This window comes from Eleutherodactylus coqui, chromosome 4 (assembly GCF_035609145.1).
Source record: "Eleutherodactylus coqui strain aEleCoq1 chromosome 4, aEleCoq1.hap1, whole genome shotgun sequence".
In the NCBI taxonomy this organism is placed as follows: Eukaryota; Metazoa; Chordata; class Amphibia; order Anura; family Eleutherodactylidae; genus Eleutherodactylus; species Eleutherodactylus coqui.
Window position 1 is genome coordinate 203,215,151 of NC_089840.1, and position 26,864 is coordinate 203,242,014.

The 26,864-nt window shown below is 41.0% G+C and overlaps 1 protein-coding gene across 1 annotated transcript in view; it reads right to left on the reverse strand.

The window, feature by feature from the left end:
- SPOCK2 (SPARC (osteonectin), cwcv and kazal like domains proteoglycan 2) overlaps positions 1 to 26,864 on the reverse strand; it is a 173,841-nt gene that overhangs the window by 12,691 nt on the left and 134,286 nt on the right. Inside the window, exons 2-9 of the mRNA XM_066600566.1 lie at positions 24,716 to 24,761; positions 20,916 to 21,030; positions 17,106 to 17,220; positions 15,085 to 15,214; positions 10,552 to 10,674; positions 3,753 to 3,971; positions 1,849 to 1,911; positions 47 to 184 (exon numbers count right to left, since the gene is read on the reverse strand). Of these exons, the coding sequence (XP_066456663.1) occupies positions 47 to 184; positions 1,849 to 1,911; positions 3,753 to 3,971; positions 10,552 to 10,674; positions 15,085 to 15,214; positions 17,106 to 17,220; positions 20,916 to 21,030; positions 24,716 to 24,761 (949 nt within the window). The remainder of the gene's footprint in view (positions 1 to 46; positions 185 to 1,848; positions 1,912 to 3,752; positions 3,972 to 10,551; positions 10,675 to 15,084; positions 15,215 to 17,105; positions 17,221 to 20,915; positions 21,031 to 24,715; positions 24,762 to 26,864) is intronic.

A 26,864-nucleotide genomic window follows, 5' to 3' on the forward strand; every position in this document is an offset into this window, starting at 1 on the left:
TATATAATTAGTGTCGGGTTTAGCACTACACCTCATTGTAACTTACCACAGTCTGGGCTCCCATGTATTCTGGTGCCTGTTAGTTCGGAGCCATGCTGATCCACGCACCAGCACTCCCCGCTGGCCTGATCACACTGCATCTTTCTGTAGTATCCATCTTCATCACAGCTGGGAATAAAAACACCTGCAACATAGATATCACCAATTGTTATAAATCCATACTTACATATGCTTCAAAGTTCAGACATGCAGCCATAAAAGAGAGGCCATAGATGTGCATAAACCGTCTACTGCACCTCTGCATGCCTCAGATTTCATCAGACACCCAACAGAAACAAACTGCGGCATACGCTATATTGTACGGCGAATGTACAGAGGTATCCTGCTTTAGAAGCATTGCTTCTGGGAGACACTATCTCCATACATGCAGTACCCAACATAGCCTGTAGAGCAGGAAGTGCTGTGTTGCTGGAACCAATGAGCATTTTCCTGTCACAACTGGATCGCCAACAACTAAGTTTCTGTGCCTTCAACTCCCACCTTGTATGCTGGTGTTGCCCAGAGATAAGAGCAATCTACTAAAAGTGTTACAGAGTATTTTAACCCATTAGGGTTCAAGCAACATTATTTCACAGCATTTGGTCCGAGGCGTTAGTCCTGACTAGAGATGAGCGAACGTACTCGGATAGGCACTACTCGTCCGAGTAATGTGCCTTATCCGAGTACCTCCCCGCTCGTGCTGAAAGGTTCGGGTGCCGGCACGGAGCGGGGAGCTGCAGGGGAGAAGGGGAGAGCGGGGAGGAACGGAGGGGAGATCTTTCTCTCCTTCTCTCCCGCCCGCTCTGCCCCGCTCCCCGCTGCGACTCACCTGTCAGCAGCGGCAGCTCCCGAACCTTTCAGCACGAGCGGGGAGGTACTCGGATAAGGCACATTACTCGGACGAGTAGTGCCTATCCGAGTACGTTCGCTCATCTCTAGTCCTGACCGATAGTAAAAATAATGCATGGGAATAAAGCTCCTACAATGGAGCAGGAGCAGGTCAGGTCCTCAGCAGTCAGTGACCGCTGAGGACCCAGAGGAGAAGGCAGAAGCCTTTTTTCCGCTTTCTCTATTCACTACATAATGTTCATTGAGTGCTATGTAGTGAGGAGGGAAAGCAGAAGTGTCACTTTTGCTATTTAAGCTAGCAATCACATGACAGTTGGGTGCCCCCTGCCACAGCAGAGCTGCAGGGTCTTTGCAGACCCAGATCAGCTCTGTTAGTGACGAGTACTATGGATGCCCCAATTACATTGGAAAAGTGTGAAATAAAAAAAATACAATGTGAATGACCGCCAGAGGTCTAATGTAACGTCATGGGGCACATATATGTAAACAAAATAGTTACAAAAATAAGTAAACGCAAATTATAGTATAAACTAAAAACTGTCGCCATATGTGCCCTGTAATCCAAGACTATACAAATTATATATCAAGACATCCTAAACAAAATAAGGAACCATTCTTGTACTTCATTGTAGTGTAAATATACTAATTTTAAAAATAATCAACGATAAATGTAAAACATTTTTTTAAGCTTTTTACTCCTATTAAAACTAAAAAGATATTTAAAAATAGCCTTATACGTCACAGAAAAAAAAGTATAAATAATTTTCGTAGCTGCAGAAAAAAAAATAGGGCCATAAAACCATCTAAAAATGTCTGGTCCTTTAGTACTGAAACGCCCTGGTCCTTGCTATACAATTAAGACTTGCTCCTTTTTCAGCAAGAGCAGCTGATGCCTCTTATGCAACCCCACCCCTATAACCAGCAGTTATGGGGACCATGCCCATGCAGTATTTAGCTTACCAGGCTTCTTCTTTGCTGCTTCTTGAATCTGTACTTTTTCAAGTTCAGCAAGACATGGGGGCTCTAAAAACAGAAAACAAAATATCAATTTCATGAACCTGCTGGCAAGATGAAATCATACAGGACACAAATATCATCTGCGTATAGGTGATAAATGTTCTTCATGGTATAAGCCCTTTAAAGGGGTTTTCCCTTGATTTAAAATTGCTTCACAACCCCTTTGCTCTTCCTGGTTGCTGCTGACCAGGACTTGTAACTGCTGCAGCCAAACACCAACCACATCAGTAACGTTCTATAGCCAGTGATTGGCTGCAGCAGTCACATGCCCTCGTCAGCAGCAATCAAGAAGGTCACAGTCGCTGTGAAACAATTTTAAGTCATAGGAAAGTCCCTTTAAGTCTTACAAACAGAATGGTAATTCATTCCTATGGAGTCTTACTGCCAAATTTTCACATGATGGTGTGCAAAATGTGTGATACATGTTAGATATGTTGGGGTCCAGCTGCTGAAACATCCATAAATTGAAAGAGTGAAAGTTTTCCTTCCTTTCTCATGGGCATCATAGAGAGTAAAGGTGGCCATACAAATTAGATAGAAGTAGGTTGATTGTTGAACAGCTGTTAAATGAACAATTGCCTGGTAAATGATCGGCTTACAGAAGCAATAATACATATTGTAATCTATATTACCAAATATAGTTATTCAAACTGACCAGAGATGTTCAATGGCACCGGGCAACCAAAAAAGAATCTTTCTCTGAACATTCTTTCAAAGAAAGACCTTTATGTCGCTATATTATATATCAAAATGACAAAAACAAAATGAGGAACACTTTCCTGTACTTTATGTTAGCAAAAATATACTCATTTTAAAAATAAACTACTATATATTTTTAAAAGAACTTTTTTTTTACTTTTTACCCCCAATAGAACAAAAAGATCTAAAAAAAAGTCAGTGAAAAAAGATATAAAAAATAGCCATATATGTCACACTGCAAAAATAATTTTGGCAGCTGAAGAAAAAAGAATAGGGAAATAAAACCACCATATGGGTGAAATCCCTAAAAAGTGTGTGGTCGTTTAGGACTAGAGATGAGCGAGGGTACTCGCTAAGGCAAACTACTCGAGCGAGTAGTGCCTTATGCGAGTACCTGCCCGCTCGTCTCAAAAGATTCGGGTGTCGGCGGGGGGCGGGGAGCGGCGAGGGACAGCGGGGAGGAATGAGGGGGAGATCTCTCTCTCACTCTCTCCCCCCCACTCCCCCTTGCTCACTCCCGCAACTCACCGCTCTCCCCCGCCAACACCCGAATCTTTTGAGGACAGGTACTCGCATAAGGCACTACTCGTTCAAGTAATTTGCCTTAGTGAGTACACTCGCTTATCTCTATTTAGGACCGAAACACCCTGGTCCTTGGGGGTTAAACATAAGTGGAGCACCAGTTACTAGATCTGTTAAGAGCTCACTATACGTACAAACTAAGGTGAAGCTCTACAGTGTTGAAGACAGAGTACTGTAGAACACTGAAATATGTACTTCTACTTTTTATAATTCTGTGCATTCAGAAATGTAGGTTTTGCAACTTGTCTGTACAACGTAATTGTTTCCAATTTTAGTCTAATGTTACGGCGCAAACCGGTTTATGTGACTGCAAAATATTATAATGGCATCTTTATGGTAATGGAATAAATAAGACCAACTGAAGCTATAAAACACATAGAGATGAAAGAATGAATGAATGCTGAAATGGACAAGTGGTCTTTGAGCGAATACGGCCGCCCAACAAATGAAACATTTAGAAATTTTTTCACAGCTTAAGTTGTTTTTTTCCTGAAATGTTACATAATTGTTCCGTTTTAACGTGATTGGCAATAATGTGATGAAGTCTCTTTTACGTTCTTGCTTACTCTCTCTCCAGAAACAGAAGCACCACTCAGCAGTGGACACCCGCCCATCCTTGTATGTATCACAGGAGTTGAAGAAGGGCCGGATGCAGATCTCATACTTGTCAAGGTTGATGGCTGCCAGCTCTGCCTGGTCCAGAAAGAGGTCATTGTTGGAGTCCAGCTTAGAGAACATCCAGCCTATTGAGTCTTTGCAGCTGGCCACCAGGGTTTTGTCTAGCACTGCATAGAGAACAGCCTCAGTTAATAACATCTATAAAATGTAGAAACTCTAAAAGCAGCACTACAGTGAATCTGACACACAGTCAAGATATAGAACTCTAGTCACAAAGACAAGGACTATTGAATGTCATCTTCAGAACTGAACTACGTTGCTGTAGCTCTGTTCCTGAGATATAACCCTTAAAGGGAAGGTGTTATCAGAAAATAACCTATTCTATAAATCATATTTTTGTGTTAAGCATACTTTTTAAAGAATTTTAGTGATTTTTTAAAAAACTTTTGGCCACAGTCTATGCATTTTTCACACTGAACACATAACCCAATAATAGTCTGATAATTCCTGATCTGTAGGGAAAGCTTTGCAGCAGTCATCTCATTAACATCACAGGCAGGATTACACTGAAAAATAACACCTATATGTAGATAACACAGGATCCACCATTCACAATAGGTATAAGCTGTGACTATCTACTCCCCCTACCTGCAAAATAACCTCTACACAGGTCACAGAGCCTGACTACAACAGTCTCCATACAAGTCAATGGGTTCTCTCCTGTCTATTGTGTGAATGGCCCATAAGGCTGCTGTAAAGCAACTCTTTACATGCTGTTAAATGTAGTTCAGGCAAGATGGCCGCCCCCATAGTCATGTACAGACAACGGAATAAAAAATTCTACAATCAGAAAATAGAAACATATTATAAAAATGTAATATGTTTCTCTATCTACTTTTAATTAGTAAAACACATATATGTGATATATTCCATTTAAAGGAGTTTTCTGATAAAGATAACCTCTTTTCTGAAGAGATCTGCTCGTTGTCATGGTTCCAGCTCCTGGCCATACATGTCCCTTCTATGCTCCCTGATGAAGCCAGAAGGTGAGATTAGTTGAAGATTATCTTCAAGTTAGTGTTTAATATGATTCTGATATGCTATCAAGCAAGTTTTCATATTGTACATTTGGAAAATAACCAATAGATAAACCCAGTTTTACCCAATGTCTGCTTTCTGTTCCGCCATTTTTCTATCTGGAGTATGGTCGTTACACAATTATTAAAGTCAAGCGCTAATTTAATTTGCCTCTTGAGGAGTAAAGGAAGCTAGGCCTCAATGGTGTATCTATAGTGAATGGCAAGGGAAGAAACGGGTTGGGTCTACAGTATATCAATCTTTAATTCAGATTCTATGAGTACTAATATCTTACCAAATGAAAACGGATCTGTCAGCCTAAGATGGTACCCTATGTAAGCACAGCCTACAATATTACAGCAACAGTCTTGTACCCCTGGTAGCCAAAACAGTACACAAATTTGGTGCTATTTGGCTAGTATGGACGATTAAGGAATACAGAACACTCATAGTTATGAGTGCAATATATTCAAGAAGAGACAGCTCTCCCCACTTCCCCTCAGCCACTTAAGGATGCTGTGTATACATGTATAAGTGTATACCTGTGATAAAGTACTATCTATCACCTGATTACTTCTATTTTTGCTCATTTGTCCCATTAACCCTTTCCAATCCACTGTCTGACGTCTGAAGACATTCTGATTGAAGGCTGTACAGTTCCGATCTCGGAAGTCATCCGGCAGGGTATTCTTACTGCATATTACTGGCCTCTCTGTTGTCGGGGGCCTCTCCAGCATGCCCCATACCACAGTACTGGCTCTAGCCAGCAGATGGCGCCATTGTAAAATGGCAGAAAGAGAAAGCCCCGTAGGAAACCCTGAATCCAAAATTGGATTGCAAAGGGTTAAATGTTTCAGATCAGCTAACTAATTTTAATATAAGATAAAGATTACATTAGTAAAACAAAATGCAGCTTTTAAATGAAATGTACATTTACTGAGGCTATAGATTTATTCAAAACCTGTATCATCCATGTGAAAGAGTAATTGCCTCCCTAAACCTAATAACTAGTTGCACCACCCTTGGCGGTAATTACTGCACACATTTCTGATAACTTTTGATTAGATTTTTACTTTGCAGTTGAGAAATTGTGTTGCACTCTTCCTTGAAAAATGGTTTTATTTGGCTACATTGGAAGGTTTTCAAGCATGAACTACTTGTTTAAGGTCTTGCCACAGCAACTAATTGGGATTCAAGCAAGGACGTTGGCTCGGTCACTCATAAATCTTTATTTTGTTTCTTTGGAGCTATACAGAGGTAGAATTACTTGTGTGCTTTAAACTATTCCCACCGCTACATAACTCAACTGCGCTTGAACTTTAGGTCATGAACTAATAGGGAGATATTCACCTTCAGGATTTTCTGGCAGAGAGCAGAAGTTGGGATTCCATCAATTTTAACAAGTCTTCCAGGCCCCGTAGAAACACATCAGCCCTAGGCCACCACACTACCATCACATTTGACTGTTGGTATGATGTTCTTGTTATGGAATTATGGTATTACCTTAAAGATGCATGTAATGGGGCACATGTCTTCCAAGGAGTTCCACCTGTGATTCGTCAGTTCACAGAATATTATCCCAAAACTCTTAGGGATCATCTAGATGTTTTTTTGGCAAATGCAAGATGATTCTTTGTTTTCTTTTTGGTCAGCAGTGGTTTGTGCCTTGCAACTAGTCAATGGGTAACATTATTTCCTAGTGTTTATCTTATGGTGGAATCATGTACATAAACTGTAAAGGGGGTTCTGTCAGCAAAACCCCTTTTTTAACTCTGCCCTGCATCCTTGTACGTTCTAACCTGTTGAAAGAAAGCAGTTAAAAAACAAAGCAAATTTACCTAATCGGGTTGTATTTCTTCCCTCCCTTGTTGACCTGGCGCGTGAAGGGTCATCTCCCATCGCCTCATGCGCGCCAACGATGACCTGGCCACATGTAACCTCTGACGTCCTGGTAGAGTCAACGGTGAGTGCACAAGCGCGCCAGGAAGGGGTACGCATGCGCACTCACTATTGACTCTCCGAGGACATCAGAGGTTAGACGGGTCCAGGCCAATCAGTGTTCGACGCGTCACTTGTGATACGTTGACCACTGACCCGGGCAGCAGTACTTGTCATTCGGCAGTGGTTGAAGCAGTGGCGGTAGCTGGAACTTTGACAGCTTCTGCACTGCGAAAGAAAGGCTGCCAAAGGGACATCAGGAGAGCAGCAGGTTCCTGGTGATGGCCCGGTAAGGCACAGGTGAGTATAGATTTTAATAATTTTGCTGACAGAACCCCTTTAACTGAGGAAACAAAGAAACAAAATCTAAAAGATTTCTCTGTCCGTATAAACAGTTTGTAGCCTTAGTAATGTTTTTGTAACTTTCCCAGTCTGGTAGATGTCAGTGACTTTGTTCAGCATCTGGATTTATAACTCTTTATAACGAGGCATCATGTGATGCTTTTTAAGACCTCCCAGCTGCTTCACATTGGCAGGCAGGTTCTATGTAAGTCCACAGTCTGGCAGTAATCATACTTGGCTGTAGGAAGTGAAATTGAACCCAATTGTCAAATGAATTTGGTTAACAGGTTGATTTAGTAGCTAGGAGAGCAATTACTTTTTCATATATGGCCTGTAGGGCTGAACAGCATTTTTATTCAATAAATGCAAACTATCGCTTGAAAACAGCACTTTGTGTATACTTGGGTTATCTCTGTCTACTACTAAAAGTAGTTTAATGAACGGAAACATTACAGTGTGCCAAATATGCAAAAATAGAAAAAATTGGATAAGGAGCAAAAACTTTAAAGCAACTGCACACAACAGCCTGTCAATCACCTCCCAAATGTTTAGAAGTAGTAGCTACTAGGAGCAGGAACCCGTGGCAGTTACATGCTGCCCATGTATCGGGCAGCATATTTAACTGACAGAGATTTAATGTAAAGAACTTTTCAATAAGAAGGAAAAATTCTCAAAAAGGTTCTCAGAAAACTGAAATAATTTCAAGGAAAGTCATTGGAAATAGTATTAGCTACAGTAGTCTCTTAGCTCCATTGTTGCCAAGTGCTACAACCTAATTATTGAGCCATAGTACTTAGGGATTTGTTGTAAATTGTTTTGCGAATCTATACTCAAAATAATTTCCTGTATAATCTGATCAGTTGATTGAGGATTTAGCCAGCAGCACCATAATGCCCATTCAGGGCTAAAGCCACTTACAAAGATTAAATATTAAATAACGGCAGTCATTGAGTCTCCACACAACCCTTTACCTTGTGCTAAAGGTACGAAGGAACAATAAGAATATGTATTACATGACAGAGAATGCATTGTCCAATTTACTAAGACTATAGCCTCAATCTGTAGCTGATTAGGATTTTTCTTGGGTTTAACCAAGGTCTAGGCTCAGTTGTGTAACATCTGTGAAATGCCGAGTTAGATAGACTCCATGTGTGCGTATGTTCTGGTCAGGACCATCTCAAACTGTGTATCAACACTACTCGGTGGTACTATTGTCCTAGTATCATGCCAGGAGATTCTGATAATTAACTTCTAAAATGTTTTGCTTTACTAACGAGGTGCTAATTAAGCAGTGAATCATTTCTCCAAAGAACTGATCAAGCTCTGTTGGAATGTGAAGTGCTCCAATAAATTATTGGCCGAGTTTGACTCAAACTGCTTCTAGAACTAAGGCCAGATGCTTCATCTGAATCTTTTAATTGACACCCGCAATTATTGTTACATATGTCTCAACCATATTCATTAATTGCTATTGGAACTCTTTATTCTGGCTTCTCCAAATAAAAGGAAGACCATATATATCCTGTATCTCAGAACTTCAAAGACCAAGGCTTTAGTGTTATCGCCATATTGTATTAAAAGGCAAATTATGAAATCCTAATGTATATGCATTGCCATGCCACCATCAGTTAGTCAGCTGAATATAAATTGCAATATTCTCTCACTGAACGGAGGAGCATATACTAATATGGAAATGAATAATCATTCAACACCATGCAAGGCAATGTCATATACTACTCTGATGGTCAAATACATGATCCCCCGCCAATCAAATCCACAGCTCCTGTGCAGATCTCACCCCTCCATCCACTCCCACCTTGCCTGGTTTCATTTTCCCCCCCTCTATTAAATTCCAGGCTCATGGTCTTATCTAATCCCACCAATCAAATGATCATGGGCTGGTGCATCAATTCCAATACTCCTTGGGTTATTTCATAGAATCATAGAATGGCAGAGTTAATAAGGGGACCTCCAGGGTCATCTGATTAAACACCCTGCTCAGTGCAGGATTTACTAAATCATCCCAGACAGATATTTGACCAGCCTTTGTTTGAACATTTCCATTGAAGGAGAACTCACCACCTCCCATGGTAATCTGCTCCACTCATTCATCACCCTCACTCTCAGAAAGTGTTTTCTAATATTTAATTTGTGTTTCCTCCCTTTCAGTTTCATCCCATTGCTTCTAGTCTTTCCTTTTAGAAATGAGAATAGGGCTGATCCCTCTGCAGTGTGACAGTCCTTCAGATATTTGTAGACAGCTATTAAGTCTCCTCTCAGTCTTCTTTTTGCAAGCTAAACATTCCCAGATCCTTTAACCGTTCCTCATAGGACATAATTTGCAGGCCGCTCACCATCTTGGTAACTCTTCTCTGAACTTGCTCCAGTTTGTCTGTGTCTTTTTTAAAGTGGGGTGCCAAGAATAGATGAGGTCTGACTAAGGAGCAGTAGAGGGGGAAAATTACCTCATGTGATCTAGACTCTATGCTTCTCTTAATACATCCCAGAATTGTGTTTGCCTTTTTACTGCTGCATCACATTGTTGACTCATGTTCAGTCTGTGATCTATTAGTATACCCAGGTCTTTTTCACATGTGCCCAATTCCTTCCCATTTTGTATGTGCTTTTTTTTTATTTTGCTTGCCTAGATGTAGGACTTTGCATTTATCCTTATTAAATACCATTCTGTTAGTTGCTGCCCACTGTTCAAGCTTTTCTGGATCTTTTTGAATACTCTTCCTCTTTTCCCTAGTGTTAGCTATCCCTCCTAGCTTTGTGTCATCAGCAAATTTGATCAGTTTCCCATCAATTCCCTCCTGCGGATCATTTATAAAAATGTTGAACAACACTGGGCCTAGGTGATTTCATCTACTCTTAATCATCCCATCCAGATCAAATCCAAAGCTCCTAGTCCTTGTCTCATCCACTCCTCTAACCATTCATGGGAGGTTGATTGATTGGTAAAAAAAAACCTGAACCTCCAGTGGCTAGTGAAAGACAGGGCCTTCAGCATTATCTTAGTGACATACTTAGGGTGTTTTTAGACAGAACGATTATTGTTCAAAAATTGTTCAAATGAGCGAAAGTGAACGCTAATCGCTTTTCACTCGCCGTTTATTTTATGCAGGCATAAAAACCATCGTTGACTCTTTCTCTTCCAGTTCAGTTTAAACAGCACTCATCCAGTCATTCTTAGTCACTTATACAGTGAATGTGAAGGCTGAAAGATACTCCTTTGAATGAGTCAACGATGCTTTTGCCTGTCTAAACAGGCTGCATGAGAGTGAACACGCTAGCAGTCACTCGCTCATTCAAACGAGAATCGGCTCATCTAAAAGGTCCCTAACTCCGAACACAACATTGATGTTGACTCTAGAATGATGACAGTACCATTCACTTGTTTTCCTCCAGGATTTGCTGTGTTGTTCTGCTTTGAATTTTCATGAAGCAGCTGGAACCAATCCCGTAAACGGTCACCAAGATCTGCTAAATCCTGACCAGTGCATGCTTCTCCTGAAGTAGGCAAAAATATAAACATTAATAAGGAAACCTCAGATATAACCATTAAGCCAATCACTATGTACAGTATGTGACCATATATACCATATTCAAGTGCATACATTGAAAAATATGGTCTTTATTTTAAATTGTTTGGATATGAAACTACTTATCAAAAATATGGATTAATTTCCATCTATAGATTCCTCTCTCAGAGACAATAATGTTCTACATATAGTATGTACACACACAAATGCTAATTAAGGAGACCTTAAATGCTTATGCTGTGCCTGTCAGAGCCAGAGAATAAAGCAAAAAATGCCCGTATACCTCCACCATCAAGAAGCCTCAGACATTCTCCCGAAGATTGTATGAGTGCATAATTTTGATCCTGCATAGCACTTTTATGTGTTCATGCTTATAATCTGAGAGAGGTTGCCTAATCAGAGATGACCTCTTTCAGAATGCAGCCACCGCAATTATCAGCAGACTTTACTGTAGTTAGCCTTGCATGTCTGGATAACAATCGACTGCAGCATAGGGAATGTAATATGATGAATTCTAGATGTCCTTCTTAACATACAAGGGTTGTTTTCATATATTAGTCAACTTCTGTACCAAGTATTCAAATACACCAGACTTCAGACGAAAGTTGAAAATCAGCTTTATTCCATATCTAATAAAAATACAGATAGTGTTAACGACGTTTTGGCCATACTATGACCTTTCTCAAGCTAATGTTTGTACGGCATCAATACTGATTTACTATCATGAGTTCCTGCAACTACAGTTATGCACAGACTAATTCCTATTTCCCATACATACACTCTTTTTGGAAGTCAAATAACCCATCAACATGTTTTTGGAGTGTGTGACATATAAACCACAGGGCAGATGTTGCTCTGATAGACCACAGTGCTGTAAAGCAGCAGTAACAAAAAAAGAGCCTCCGAGTAACCAGCGAGTCAACTTCTGAAATCTACAGGACTTCACACTTGAATTCATCATACTAAGTGATGGGATTGTTTCATTCCATCATTACTACAATATTGTAATGCAGAATATAATAGTTTTATGTGTTGTGTAATAGTCCTACTAAACTCATTGTACTCTATAGCATATTGCAATCATGCCCTTTGACTATGGTGCTCTCCACTTCTAGCAAATAATTAGTATAGTATGCAGGAACCCTGATTTATATCTTATTAAATATTGTCTAAGGGCTCCTTCCCACAGGCGTATTTGCACAGAAAATAGAACCCATTGATTCAAATTCACTTTTATTTCTTTTTTTCGCACATGCAAAAAATAAAGCTTACTCTATTTTTCTGTGCATTTACGCAACAAAGATCCCCATAAAAGTCTATGGGGGGGGGGGGGGGGTTGCCAATTCGTGCGCAATGTGCAACAGGATGCAACACATCCAGAACTCATTAGCCTAAATAGTCACTGAAATAGAGGTGTGTTCGTCTGCAAATGTACATACCCGGCATGCACAAACAGTACAGTAAAATATGACGATATGCTGAGCAAAAAATACCCACATTCATAGCGCAAATGCGTACGCTTCAGTGCAACGTATTTTCGATGTAAATGAGGTTTGATGACTATTTTTTTGCACACGCTAAAGATTCGTACGCAATACACACTCATGAAAATGAACCCGTTAACATCAATGAGTTCTATTCTCTGAGTCATATATTCTATGCACGCAAAAACACTTGCAAATATTGTCATCTAAAGAAGCCCTTAGGCCTCAGTCAGACGACCGTTTTTTTGCCGCGATTTGCGGATGCGCATGCGATCTGCGCATATATAGAACCATTGCTTCGCAATGGGATCGGTCACATGTCCGCTTTTTATGCGGATGTCCAATAAATTATAAGACACGAGGAATCGCAGATCACGCCTATCTGCCTTCTGCGATTCCTTGTGTTCTATATATGCGCTCAATGGGGCTGGCAGCAGCAGCGCCGACCCAATTGAGAACATATACTGTAGTATTCAGCAGCCGGGGATTTAAAATCCCCGCCTCCTGAATGAGCTGCCTCTGATTGGTCACAGCCCTCACTCACCCATTCATGAATTCATGAATGGGTGAGTGAGTGCTGCCTCTGATTGGCTGAGCGCAGGGACCAATTAGAGGCAGCTCTCAGCTATTGAATGACAGCTGCCTCTGATTGGTCCCTGCGCTCAGCCAATCAGAGGCAGCTCTCACTCACCCATTCATGAATTTATGAATGGGTGAGTGAGAGCTGCCTCTGATTGGTGAGGGCTGTGACCAATCAGAGACAGCTCATTCAGCAGGCAGGGATTTTAAATCCCCGGCTGCTGAATACTACACAGAGCAGTTCAGGAGAACTGCCGGCTGGCCGCGGCTGAACTCCGGCTGCAGGGACAAGGTGTGTATATTTTTTTTTTTTTTACACATTTTTGGATGTTTTTCAGGGAAGGGCTTATATTTTTAAGCCCTTCCCCGAAAATTCATGCCGCGCTCGCCGGCAGCCCATTGCTTTCAATGGAGCCGGCTGTATTGCCGGCTCCATTGAATTTCAATGGGTTGGACAGCGCTCCTTTGATCTGGCCCGTTTCGCCGAAAACGCTGCTAGCTGCAGATTTTTCGGCGAATCGTCGTCCCGGTCACGCGATTTGCGGATGAGCATCCGTCATGCGATCTGCAAATCGCGGCAAAAAACGGTCGTCTGACCGAGGCCTTAGGGTGCTTTTAGACAGAACGATTATCGATCACATAACGTTCAAACGAGTGAAAGTGAACTATAATTGTTTGGTCTGAATACGATCCAATGATTGAACTCCGAACGTGAATCATTCGCTTTTCTCTCATCGTTTAGTTTATGCAGGCAGAAAAAACATTGTTGACTCATTCACTTATTGTTCAGTTTAAACAGCGCTCATACAGTGTGCTCCAGTCCTCTTCAAAGAGAACACATCAGTGCCAGCTGTGTGTCTCCAGCTAAAATACCGAGGAAGAGGCGCAGCAGCCCCGAAACACGTTTACTATATTCTGGATTTATTATTGATAAAAAAAGTGGAGTCGAGTTTAAAAATATGTTTTGTGTCTCTTTAACCCCTTAAGGCCACAGGACGTAAGTTTACATCCTGGCAGCAGGGTACTTAACGCAACAGAACATAAACTTACGTGAAGGTGAGTCCACTCCATTCTGCAGTGGGAGACGGCTGCTATCAATAGCCGGCCTTCAACTGCAACAGAACAACGATCCCCGCTATTAAACCCCTACGTGCTCCCATTGTGACATCATCGCACCCCAGCAATGTAATTACGGTGGGCCGATGGCAATATACTGGTGTCCCGGCTCGCCATTACCTATTGTAAGTGATAAGGTATTGCAGTACAGACGTCCTACATTGTATTATCATAGCAATCTTAGCTGTTATGGTTCAAGGCCCCTACAGGGATGTAAAAAAAACCATAAAAAAATAACAAAGTAACCCTCTTTTTTGCGCATTCTCCCCTGTTTGTATAAAAAAAAAATTTTAAATCCCAAATATTTTATATCATCATATCTGTAACGACCTGTGCAATAAATTGAACACACTATTTATGCTGCATGGCAAAAAACATTTAAAAAAGCAAACCGGAAAAAACAGAGGCAAAATGCCTCCTCAAAAATGCAATAAAAGTGATCAAAAAAGCCATATGAACATCAAAATGGTAACAATAAAAGTTACAGCTTGTTACGGAAAAAAAAGCCTCATATGGCCATGTCGACGCATAAATAAAACATTTTTGGCTTTTGAAAAGTTGAGATGAAAATCCCACAAAAATTGTTGTGTCCTCATGGCCATAATAGGCCGTAACCTTAAGGAGTTAAGAAAAGGGATTGCGCCTACAATCATTTTTTTCCTACATTTACTGTATGCACTTGCTCCCCATTCTAGGAAGGTGTAACATTTTGTGGACTGGCTGCACCCTCTCACACGCAACAGGAATTGAGCACTCTCACTCCCATATATAGAACTAGCTGATATACCCGGCTTTGCCCGAGTTAATTTGATAAAGGTGTTTATGTGTTGTTCGCACAGAAATTTTTATGAAGTCAAGGTTACTTTAGAGTAACAGAGGAATAAAATTGTATACACATAGAGGAGCGTTAGATTCTCCTCAGGCTGCATGTACCGATGTCCTTCTGCAGAATGTGCCACCCCTCCCACTCTCCTCATTTAGGACCTAAAGAATGCTCTCATCTTTCATTAAACAGGTTGCACGAGAGCAAACGAGTTTTCGGTGACATCACTTGCTCGTTCAAACAAGGATCGGCTCGACCCTTCGTTATCGTCACTGCTTCATTGACACCGTGCTTGTTTTTCCAAAAAGATACTTAGAAATAAAACAAGTTTTAACAAATGTTTCAGAAACTTCAATTTGTAGCAGAAAAACGTCACCTTGTTTGCTGGTATCCACAGCAGTGGTGGCTGTAGTTGTGGGAGTGTTTTCTGTTGGGCACGGGCATGAGCCTTGGCATCTAACAGTCAGTTGCTTGCTAGTAAGACATGCCTGCTGCTCCAGTTTACACTAATAGAAGAGAGAGAATCATGATCAGAGGGTTGCAATGCCAATCCCTACAGAGAAATGTGTGAACACGCCGGCAGCTATTTCAAACAACCTTACTTGCTTTTGAACCAGTAATCTGGAAATATGCATTTCAGTATCATTCCCATAAGGTCCAGAGCTGTACAATATTATCAATCCACAGCTGACTAAAGTCTTCTACAAGCTCAAGTATGGTTCAGCAGTAAATTAATTCTAAGGGCTCATTCACACAAGCGTATTTGCTCCACTTATTAGGTCTTCTTTAACTAAAAAATGCAATTGCTCTTTTTTTTAGATTGTTTACTGTGCTCTATAAATATTGCAGTATTTTAATAGTTCAGACTTTTATGAAAATGATGATGCCAAATATATATTTTTGGATTGTTTAGATTTTTATGGAAAAAATTGAAAAATGTATTTTCTTTTACTTTGAATACTTAAAAGAAAAAGGAAAACTTTATTAAACTTTTTAAACGTTTTTATTTAGTCCCCACAGGGGACTAGAACTTGTGATATCTTGATCACATGTACTATACACTGCAATACTTCGGTATTGCAGTGTATAGTATTTCTCACTGTTGTTTTTTTCTAATTCTGCCACAGACTTAATATCCTAAAAGTCACATTAAAATTGGGAAAACCCTCTTGTCACTTTTTTAAATTGTATATTGACATCTCATGTGAAAATATTTTGCACATATACTTTAAGAATCAGTAAAGCATTTATTTATTTTTTCTATAAAATCACATAGATGCTGCAGTCAGCAATGACTGTGGCATCTTTAGGGTTAAACAGTGTAGAAAAGTAATTAGAAGCGTGAGTGCTCATCTTCTCACTCTTTTTGGGGGAAATAAGCCAGATAGTAGATATGGTCTTTGATGGATAAATGGGATGGTAGCATGAACAAAACTCTGTGTTAACATTCCCCTGGGACAGGAGGATAGACAGGAGAGTGATAGAGCATTCTCTGCTGCCTGCTCCTCCCCTCTGCTCTTCACACAGACTGAAGTGACAGCTTTCAATTCAGTGTTCCCACTCTCATTTCAAATGGCTGTAGCTCTAGTTCTATGGTGGGTGCAGGCACATTTTTGGTCTTATTTTAAAAGCAAGATTGACTGTAGTGACAATAGAACTGTAGCTACAGCAGTTTAAAGTAGAATGAGCTCTTATCATCCAAAATTGTAATACCTTTTTCCTGTCCAACAAACAAACCTCTGAGTCATCAGTAGAGAGGTTAATAAGCATTCGTACATTGCAGCTCTGGAAACTTTCAGATGGCCCCGGACTGCCATGCTAACCTATCAGCATCCTGTGATAATGGTGCAGCGGAATGATGGGGAGCCATAGGAGGTGGGGGGCCTCCTCTGGTTAGCCACTTAGACGAGTGGTCAGCTTTGACCACAGCATCCAAAAAGTTAACAAGGCAGGATTGGAGCTAACACTGATCGCAACACTGGGCATCTGTCAGTTGTTAAAAAGAGCTGATGCCTGCTGGGTATAGAGCAAATTTGGCTCCTCAGCCTACTCAATACATTTTTCATGACTGCATGATGTATATTTATGTTAGGTGGTTGGGAAGGAGATAACTAAAATAGTGCAAAGCAAATAGCTATGCATATTAGTTACATATATTAGACAATTTTTCATTCATATGCAATTCCACAAATGATGAAGGTTTTCATTTTGTAAAGTTTTCCTTTCAAGTAAACACTATTCAAAAAAGTGGCTTAAACGTTTTTTGTACAACTTGCTCCATTGTTCTGAATGCCGTAACATTAACTTCCAAGTTAATGCCAAACAGACCAAATCTCATTGAATCAGTTCTAGCTACTATGGGAACTTCATCCATTTAGAAATGCAATTACTCCTCACCACAGAGCTGTACGTGTGTCCATCAGAACCACAGACTGATGCAGGCTGAGTTACATGGCATGGTTTGCAGAGATTATCTTTGTTCCCATGGAGTTTAAGGTTGGGTTGTTTGATTCTGGAGAAAAAACAAAACAAAATAAATATATATTATATACGGAAACAAGTGCTTGAAATTAGGATAAGGCTTTTGGTTACCTAAATTAATATCCTTGAACTTTTCAAATAAAGGACAACTAAGACTAATACGCAAAAAAATTAATGAATAGGGAATCCAGTGAGGATCCTTAGGGCTTATTCACAGGGAGGTACATCGGGCAGGTTTTCGCGCCCGGCCAATATATGCTGCCCCTCTGATGCTTACAATGCACTGGGGCGTATTTCCACAGCGTGAAAGCGCCCGACCGTTTTTTTGTTTATGCCAACGCCGGCAGTTGCATAGATTCTTATGGGAGCCTATGCTAGCTGCCGGAGAAGGGAGGAGGGAGGTAGTTTAGCAGCATGATTTACTCCCCCTTTTTTTCTCCTCTCCGCCCCTTGCCGCTGTTTGCAATAGGAGGAGGCAGGACGGGGGTAGAGCCAATCTCAGCTAGCTCCGCTCCCCATTGCTGACTGCGGCCAAGGGGTGGGAGCTTAGCTCTGCCCCCCGCCCCACCCCACCCAATGGCAAACAGCTGGAGGGGAGGAGAGAGGAGATGAGCCGGCAAGGGGAAGGGAAGGGTGAATGTCTCCCCAGGCCGCACAGCAATGCGGCCTCGGCGTATATGCGCTGGGCCCTTTGCCGTTCAGGCGTTTTTACGGTGCTGGCGGGTGCATGTTAAACGCCTATGGCCATATAAATAGGCCCTTGCACTACATCTATATGGATTGCTATATCAACAAACATTGCCTATATGTACAGTAATGTTAACAGGAAAACTTTACAGATGGTGCAAATAAGGCTTTCTAGTTAGCAAAAATGTTGGGACGCACAAAGCTGGAATATGGGATATTTAATAAGCAATTATATGACCTTCCAATCAGTGTATTCATGGATAAAGAAAACTGCCACGCCTCCTGATGTTCTGCCTCCACTTCGTTATATGAGTTGTATTAAAAGTAAGATTCAACTTATAGCACCCAGCTCATGTGATTTACATATAACATAGTGCGTAAGGCTGAAAAAAAGACACATCTGCATCTAGCTCAGCTTATCACCCCACCCCTCCCCCCTTAAACCGGTCTTTCAAATGCAAAACATGATCACATTCTGTACAGAAGTATACACTCTAGAATGGCTGTTCATGGCGCAAGATGTACATGGGACAGCATTGTCAATCATGAAGCACATTCTAAATGGGGACGGCACAGATAAAAATCAAGTAATTTCTAACAGTGAAAAATAACAGTAAATAGATATATGTGACACCCTTCTAAAGTCCCCCAAATCTGAAGTCAACCGATTTTAAGTCACACACACTTAAAACAATCACATTTTGAATCAACAACATATTGCATAGTCCAACAGTCGCTCTTTTGTTTGGTTTAAGTAGCTTTCAGCAACAGTAACTCCTCTGTTTGAATAACAGTAGTCCTCTGTTTGAAAAGAACACAGCAAGTTCAACAGATATAATTTATAAGACCTTAATTAGGTAATCCCACCCTTAATTAATCACCTGTGTAAGGCACTGGAGATTGAACACAGTACCAAACTATATGTGTTTTTAAATATAACTATATACTCTCCCAACATATCCCCTCAGTGCAATATATTAACCCTATAAGAAAGGCAAATTTAGCTACAATGCATAAGCTATAAAGCCACTGTGACTTGATATAAATAACAAAAAAAAAATACAAATTAAAAAAAGCTGAGATTCCACCCAATTTTAAGTAGCACTCACTTAAAATAACCACACTTTAAATCAACCACACCTTGCAAGCTCCCACAGTTGCTCTTTTGTTTGGTTTAAGTAGCTCTCAGCAACAGTGACCCCTACAATGTCCTCTGTATGCTTAGATGAACTTTTCCACCTCTGGAATACCTACCTATTGGGTGAACAGGGGCTCCCTAATGACCGTTCTGCACTTTGTGGCACCCTGTGGGCACATTGTAGTAAAGATTGAATGAGAGGCAGTCCACCTTCACTGAGATATGCCACAGGATGTTGTTGAACATTTTGAAGTCGGTGGTCAGAAGCCACTTTCATATCCAGTTATGTGTGACAGTCCATGGCAGATCTTAGTGAATGTGAACTTTAAATAAACAGCCGAACCCCTCTCCGGTCATTTCCTGTAGCAGAACTTGCAGATTGTGGCAGAGGGGGACCCTGTTCTCAAGATACATGGTGTTCCCTGAGGTGGGTCCCCACCTATTATATATTTCCTTAAAGGGGTTGTCCCGAGGCAGCAAGTGGGTCTATACACTTCTGCATGGCCATAATAATGCACTTTGTAATGTACATTGTGCATTAATTATGAGCCATACAGAAGTTATAAAAAGTTTTATACTTACCTGCTCCGTTGCTGGCGTCCTCGTCTCCATGGTGCCGACTAATTTTCGCCCTCCGATGGCCAAATTAGCCGCGCTTGCGCAGTCCGGGTCTTCTTCTTTTCTGAATGGGGCTCCGTGTAGCTCCGTGTAGCCCCGCCCCGTCACGTGCCGATTCCAGCCAATCAGGAGGCTGGAATCGGCAATGGACCGCACAGAAGCCCTGCGGTCCATGAAGACAGAGGATCCCGGCGGCCATCTTCAGCAGGTGAGTATGAAGACGCCGGACCGCCGGGATTCAGGTAAGCGCTGTGCGGGTGGTTTTTTTAACCCCTGCATCAGGGTTGTCTCGCGCCGAACGGGGGGGGGGTTTAAAAAAAAAAAAAACCCGTTTCGGCGCGGGACAACCCCTTTAATATTGGAAAACCCTTTTAACCTCTCAGATAGCTAATACAGCCAATATGGTTGATAGAAACTAAGATATCAAGAGATTCTATCTAAGGTAAATATGGTGCGTTCTTATTTTACTGTAGAAGGCTTTTATTGATTTGCTGGTTTTGTCACTATGGTACAAAAGGGTAATCAGCCAACAATACATTCCAATTAATTCAGCAAGATATTCTTCCTATGAGTAATCATGCCTGAAAAATTAGTTAAAATGGTAGTCCAATTCTGAACACCATGCATATACAACAACTGAACCACAAGACAATATTACCCAGAAATGTACGGAACATATTTTATCAGTAGAGCTGAGTGAACTTTTCAAAAGTTCAGTTTGGTGGGTTTACTGAATTTTGTCAAAAAGTTCATAAGACCCCCTAAATTAGTATTGAACACCATCTAAGAGCAGTCTAGTATTGATGGTTCTTACAGCAGTGTAGTCCTAGGTTCAAGTTTGACCAAAGGTAACATCTGCATGGAGTTTGCATGTTCTGTTTATGTTTCTGCTTCTTGTTCTTCTCTGCCTTCTTCCCTTTTTCCAGAGAAGGAAGAAGCATCGGGACTTGATGGTTAGCACTGTTGGAATTTGAAAACTCTAGGACTACAGCACTGCAAGGCAACAGTGCTAACCTCTGAGCTACATTAATTGAAGGATCACCACCATCACCACCACCATTATTATTTCAGGGCTCTTGGACAGTTTTCAGTACTAGTTTTAAGGGTTTTTACGAACTTCTACTTGAGCCAAAATGAAACGCTTGAGGTTCAGGTTCTCGCCAAACCGAACCTATAGTAAAGTTTGACCCAAATTCTGGTACTACAGGTTCAGTTCACTCATCTCTATTCATCAGCAAACAGAGCCGACAACTGCGGTCTACTCAGGTATCTTTTATACTCACCTGTGCTCCAACTTCTTCCGACTTATACACATTGCTTTCTGATATCCATGAGCTATGCAAATCTTATGTCGACTGCATTTCACTTTCTGGCAAGGGTCCTTTGTGGTGTCCAGGCCTGAAATGAAGAGAACAGTACACTAATAGTATAAAAGTAATATTAAGAAAGTTTAAGGACTTCATAAATTTTAATGCAGAACAATCCTTTCTTATAAGAAGAAATCACGCAGCTCCTACTAAAACATGGAGTGACTTAACTTAGATCCCAAGATAACCTCCATCTATCATAAATTACAAAATATATATTTAATATATTCCTATGTATATTTAATGGAATTTCATAGAAGATGTAAAATATAAGGAGATTTATTCAATCTCATAAGTGCATTGAAGTAATAACTTGTACATGCCTCCCAAGAAGATTACTCTGAAACTGCGGATAAATAGATCAACTGCTTTAAAAAAGGTACGCTAAGCTAACACCCCGCCTGCGATAAAGAACAAACATAGTTCTAGGAAATATGTCATGGATTTAATTCCAGTTTCATTAATTAAAGGTAAGCAACTAGAAGATAAATATAGTTTTTAGTAGTTTTTTCATTAAAACGTTTTTCCCAGAGGTTGGCCATATCAAAGGCACAAACATCCTTTCATCATTGCCTATATGGACAGTACAGCAGAGTACATGTGCTTTCGGATAGGTGCAATGAATGGAAGTAAATGACAGAAAAGTGTCAATATACTGTACTAATACAGTCTACAGGAGTCGTACTGCCCCTCCTGTAAAGACCAGGGAGCCGTAGGGTAGCTGCATGCAGAACTTTTATCTGTGTGTACAGTGCTGCTATCCTGCCTACGGCCTCCTCCACAACAGTGTCATTTTAACGCTCCGATAGCTGCGCTAAAAACTAGCGACTATCAGAGCATAAAGTCGCATGAGCGAAGAATAGTTGCGAGCAAGTTGCGGCTATTCTTCGCTATTATATCGTCCACTCACATGCCTAGCTGCAGTAAAATAACACCGCAGCCCTGAAATTCCTCAGTCGGCAGAACTGATATAAAGGTCTTTTAAAAGCCTCAACTAGAGGCACCTATCATTGTTTAGCAGCACCCGCCGCTGCTAAACTCCCTCCCACTCATTTTCCCGGCTGGCTCCCGTAGACTCCCAAAGGAGTCTATGGAGTCTACTGCGTTGTGCTGTCAAAAGATAGGACAAGTCCTATCTTTTGACACAAGAGAAATTTTGGTGTTAAAGTAGCGCAACTATCTTGCTATCTTTTGACGCGCCATTTTTTTGGCGCATCAAAAAATCGTTTGCCTAAAGGAAACCACTGGTTCATTCAGATGCAATTTTTTGATGTTCCTATTTTGCATCAAAATGACGCTCGTGTGAAGGGGGCTTTAAGGTGCTTTTATGATTACAGTTAAAAAAAAACATCTAAATGAGCAAAAGTGAACAATAATTGTTCAGTCTAAATGTGAGCCAACAGCTGAATGGTGAACAAGCATCATTCGCTTTTCATTCGTCATTCAGTTTCAGCCGGCATAAAAATCATTGTAGACTCATTCACTTCTCATTGTGTTTAAACACTCCTCACTCAGCATTCACATAAGAACGTGAAACATTGAACTAGAAGTGAATGAGAACTGAACCATTCCCAACGATGATCTGTCTGTCACCAGCCCATTTGCTCGGGCAAATTAGAATCGTGCATTTTTCGTTGTGTGTAAAAAGGCCATTACTCTGCTGAATTTATCCAAGTCTACACAGCAAAGCAAAAAAATGAGATGCAGGAAACCCTATATGTCAGCTTATTTTGTGTGCTCAAGTGGCCAGTGTGAAAACTGAAATATTTCAGGCTTTTTTATGGATAGTTGCATAAATAGTAAAAGAAAAACACCAACACATTAAAAAAATATGACCATATAATCCACATTAAACACTTCACACATCCCCTTGAACATAAGTGAAGATTCCTGCTATTTATATGCTTATTATTGTCCAATGTAAACTGGTAATCTGATAAAATGTATAAATCTATTGTGAGCAAAACCACTTTAAAATTAGCCAGCAGCTAAATCCCTCATTGATATACAATATAATATTGCACTACAGGTGAAGAGAGCTTTACAGCGCTGAATACGACCAGCAACACCGTTGTTAATTCACTGTATGCATAGAATCTTGTGTCTAATCTTCTAAAAAACCACCATATCCAAAATAAATTGAATTTCAAGAAGCCTCCTAGAGCTCTGTTTGCTTAGTTGGGACTCAGCAATTGAATGCAATCTATTTGTGCTACTGGTAGAAGTCCCTGTATCCCTCATGCTGGGTATTACTAATTAGTCTTTCAGATAATACATGTCTTTTGTACTCATCTCCATGCCTAAAAATGCTTAGCTTTCTTTCCTCTGTTCCATTCACAATAAAGGCTCTATTATATGGCTCAATGATTGGGCACGGTCATCAGGCTGTGTAAAGGTACCTTTACATTGGGCAATAGTCACTCGATTTGTTGTTGGAAACAGTGGGCGATAGCTCAGTCGCCAACAGGGCACTGGGTGACAAATCGCCCACTTGTCAGAGTCTCTTGCAGATGTAAGAGACTCCAAGAAGTGGAGCGACTATCTGGCCGTGTAAACAGGAGAAGCTTAAAGGAGATGTCCCGCGCCGAAACGGGTTTTTTTTTTTTTTAAACCCCCCCCCCGTTCGGCGCGAGACAACCCCGATGCAGGGGTTAAAAAAACCACCCGCACAGCGCTTACCTGAATCCCGGCGGTCCGGCGTCTTCATACTCACCTGCTGAAGATGGCCGCCGGGATCCTCTGTCTTCATGGACCGCAGGGCTTCTGTGCGGTCCATTGCCGATTCCAGCCTCCTGATTGGCTGGAATCGGCACGTGACGGGGCGGAGCTACACGGAGCTACACGGAGCCCCATAGAGAAGAGGAGAAGACCCGGACTGCGCAAGCGCGGCTAATTTGGCCATCGGAGGGCGAAAATTAGTCGGCACCATGGAGACGAGGACGCCAGCAACGGAGCAGGTAAGTATAAAACTTTTTATAACTTCTGTATGGCTCATAATTAATGCACAATGTACATTACAAAGTGCATTATTATGGCCATACAGAAGTGTATAGACCCACTTGCTGCCTCGGGACATCTCCTTTAATCTTTTGGAGACTCCTGTTTACTATGAATGGAGGTGGGTGGTTGGAACAATCGCAAACCGCTTCATCTCTATTCACCAGAACGATTTTTGCTCATATTTAAAGTACAGGAGAAATTGTCCCTGGTGCGGCTGATGAAATTTAGACAAGCACCAATCAACATACTTTCTCAATAGGTGCATATTGCATTGGGCCAAGAATCTGCCCATGTAAAGAGACCCTAGAGCCGACCAGATCTAGGTCATGTAATGAACGCCATTCAACAAGATCAGCACTCATCCTCAAGGAATTTAAGGGTCTTACACCCATCACGATGATTAAATGTGCCAATGATCAGCTGATTTGGCTCATTCATGCATGCATAAAAATTGTTTACTCATTGGCTGTACATTATCCTTGGCATGACCATTATTACGTAGATTACCCTGGTTATATCTATTGCCATCTGCAACACTATTTTATTCCAGAATGGAAATCCACCATAACTTCAAATAGCTGTATAAATTCCGTCAAGCTTTCATAGGAAGTGAATTATTTGAGAACAGAGGATCATGAAGTATTGATGAGTATTAGGTACTGCAAACCTTAGCACCAACTATATTTACAAAACAGTAAGTAAAGCATTGATATTACCTTCATCTCCTTGTTGGTTGTCTTCCCAACTCTTGATATAGTCATCCTAAGAAAAGGAACATGTTATAGATTAGAATTCAGTGATTACAACATAATCATTATTTAGACCAATGGTAGGCAATGGATAACTCTACTTGTTGTCCAACCTCCTACCAAGTACTCCAGTCTAACTTCCTACCAAGTACCTGAATTGACAAGATCTAAAAACTAAGTTGCTTCCTAATGGTCTATCTAGAAAGGTGGTATATGCACCATTTATAAAAGCTTTTGTTAGGTTGTGCTCCTGAGACCTGTAGTTCTACAGGTTTCCAAGAGCACACTTCCACAGGTTTGGAATGCTTGTGCTGGCTAATGGTGTGGAGTTCTCCAGCCAGCCAATCACCACCAGTCTGCTGCATAAAAATACCAACCCCTCTGGCTAGAGGGTGCTGGTTTCCTCATTTTCTTTTTATGCATATTATTTCTGTAGGTGTGAACAGTGAGGTGTTCTGGGTGTCTGTGCAGGTCGCCAAAGTTGAGGTGAATAGTCCTGTTCTGTGTGGTATGCATTTCATTGTGTGTTGGTGTGAACTGTCTCCTGTTTTGCTTTGTGCGTTTTCCATCTAGGGCGAGCCAGGTCCTTAGTGTAGGGCCGTCCCTATTGGGACGATGGCTCCACTTACAGGCAGGACTCATAGGGTAGTTGTCTTCTTATGGTTGGGATCCATGAGACAACAAGACCCTTGTCACAGGCTCGTGGGCTTAAGTATATTGTCCAAAATATGAACCAATAGCTCGGACGTACTGTAGAAATTCCATCTCTTTTATAAATGCAGGTATCCAAGGTGAATGTTTTGGGCGTTTGTCAGTTGTTATGTTATGTCTGCTCGCAAGTCCCATTCACAGTTTTCTAGTTCCCTTTCTTTTGGTGCTTAGCATGTGTGCAGTTGTGTAAAGATTTAAGTCATGGATCCAGCGTGCCCAAGTGTGGACATGACAGCTATTAGGCTGCACTGTATATATGGGGTATGTGACAGCATAGTATACACAGGGCAATAGGCAGCATTTTGTAAGAAAGATGCAGTACTGTGCAAAAGTTTTAGGCAGGTGTGGGAAAAAATGCTGCAAAAATAGAAGTGTTAATAGTTTATTTTTCTCAATTACCAAAATATAAAGTGAATTAACAAAAGGGAAATCTAAAAATCTAATCAAATCAGTATTTGGTGTGACCCTTTGTCTTCCAAATGACATCAATTCTTCTAGGTACATTTGCACAGAGTCGTGGATTTTGTAGGATTATAATTAGGCATATGATTAACCAATTATACCAAATAGGTGATAAGGATCATCATTTTCATATGTAGGTTGAAATACAGTCATTAACTGAAACAGAAACAGCTGTGTAGGAGGCCTAAAAGTGGGTGAGAAACAGCCAATTTCTGCTACAAAGGTGAGGTAGTGGAAGACAGCTTCATGTGACAGGCCATACACAAGACAGAGCACAGCAACAAGACACGAGGTAGTTCTACTGCATCAGCATCTCTCTCAGGCAAAAATTTTAAAGCAGACTGGGGTTTTCAGATGTGCTGTCCAAGATCTTTTGAAGCAGTTTCAAAGAAACAGACAACATTGAGGACCGTAAATACAGTGGTCGGCCAAGCAGACTTAGTGCAACAGATGAAAGACACATCGTACTTGCTTCCATTCGAAATCAGAAGATGTGCAACAATGTAATCAGCTCATAACTGAAAGAAATCAGTGAGACCCAGGTGCACCCATTTGAGAAATACAGGCAGATATTTATCCATCATGTAATACCATCAGGGAGGCATCTAAATGGCTCCAAATTTATTTTGCAGCAGAACAACAACCCCAAACATCCAGCCAACGTCATTAAGAAGTATCTTCAGTGTAAAGAAGAACAAGGAGTCCTGGAAGTGATAATACGGCCCCACAGAGCCCTGATCTCAACATCATCGCATCTATCTGGGATTACATAAAGAGACAGAAGGATTTGTGTAAGCTACATCCAGAGAAGATGTGTAGTTAGTTCTCCAAGATGTCTGGAACAATTTCCCTTCTCAGTTCCTTCAAAAACTGTGTGCAAGTGTACCTAGAAGAATTTGTGCTGCTTTGAAGGCAAAAGGTGCTCACACCAAATATTGATGTA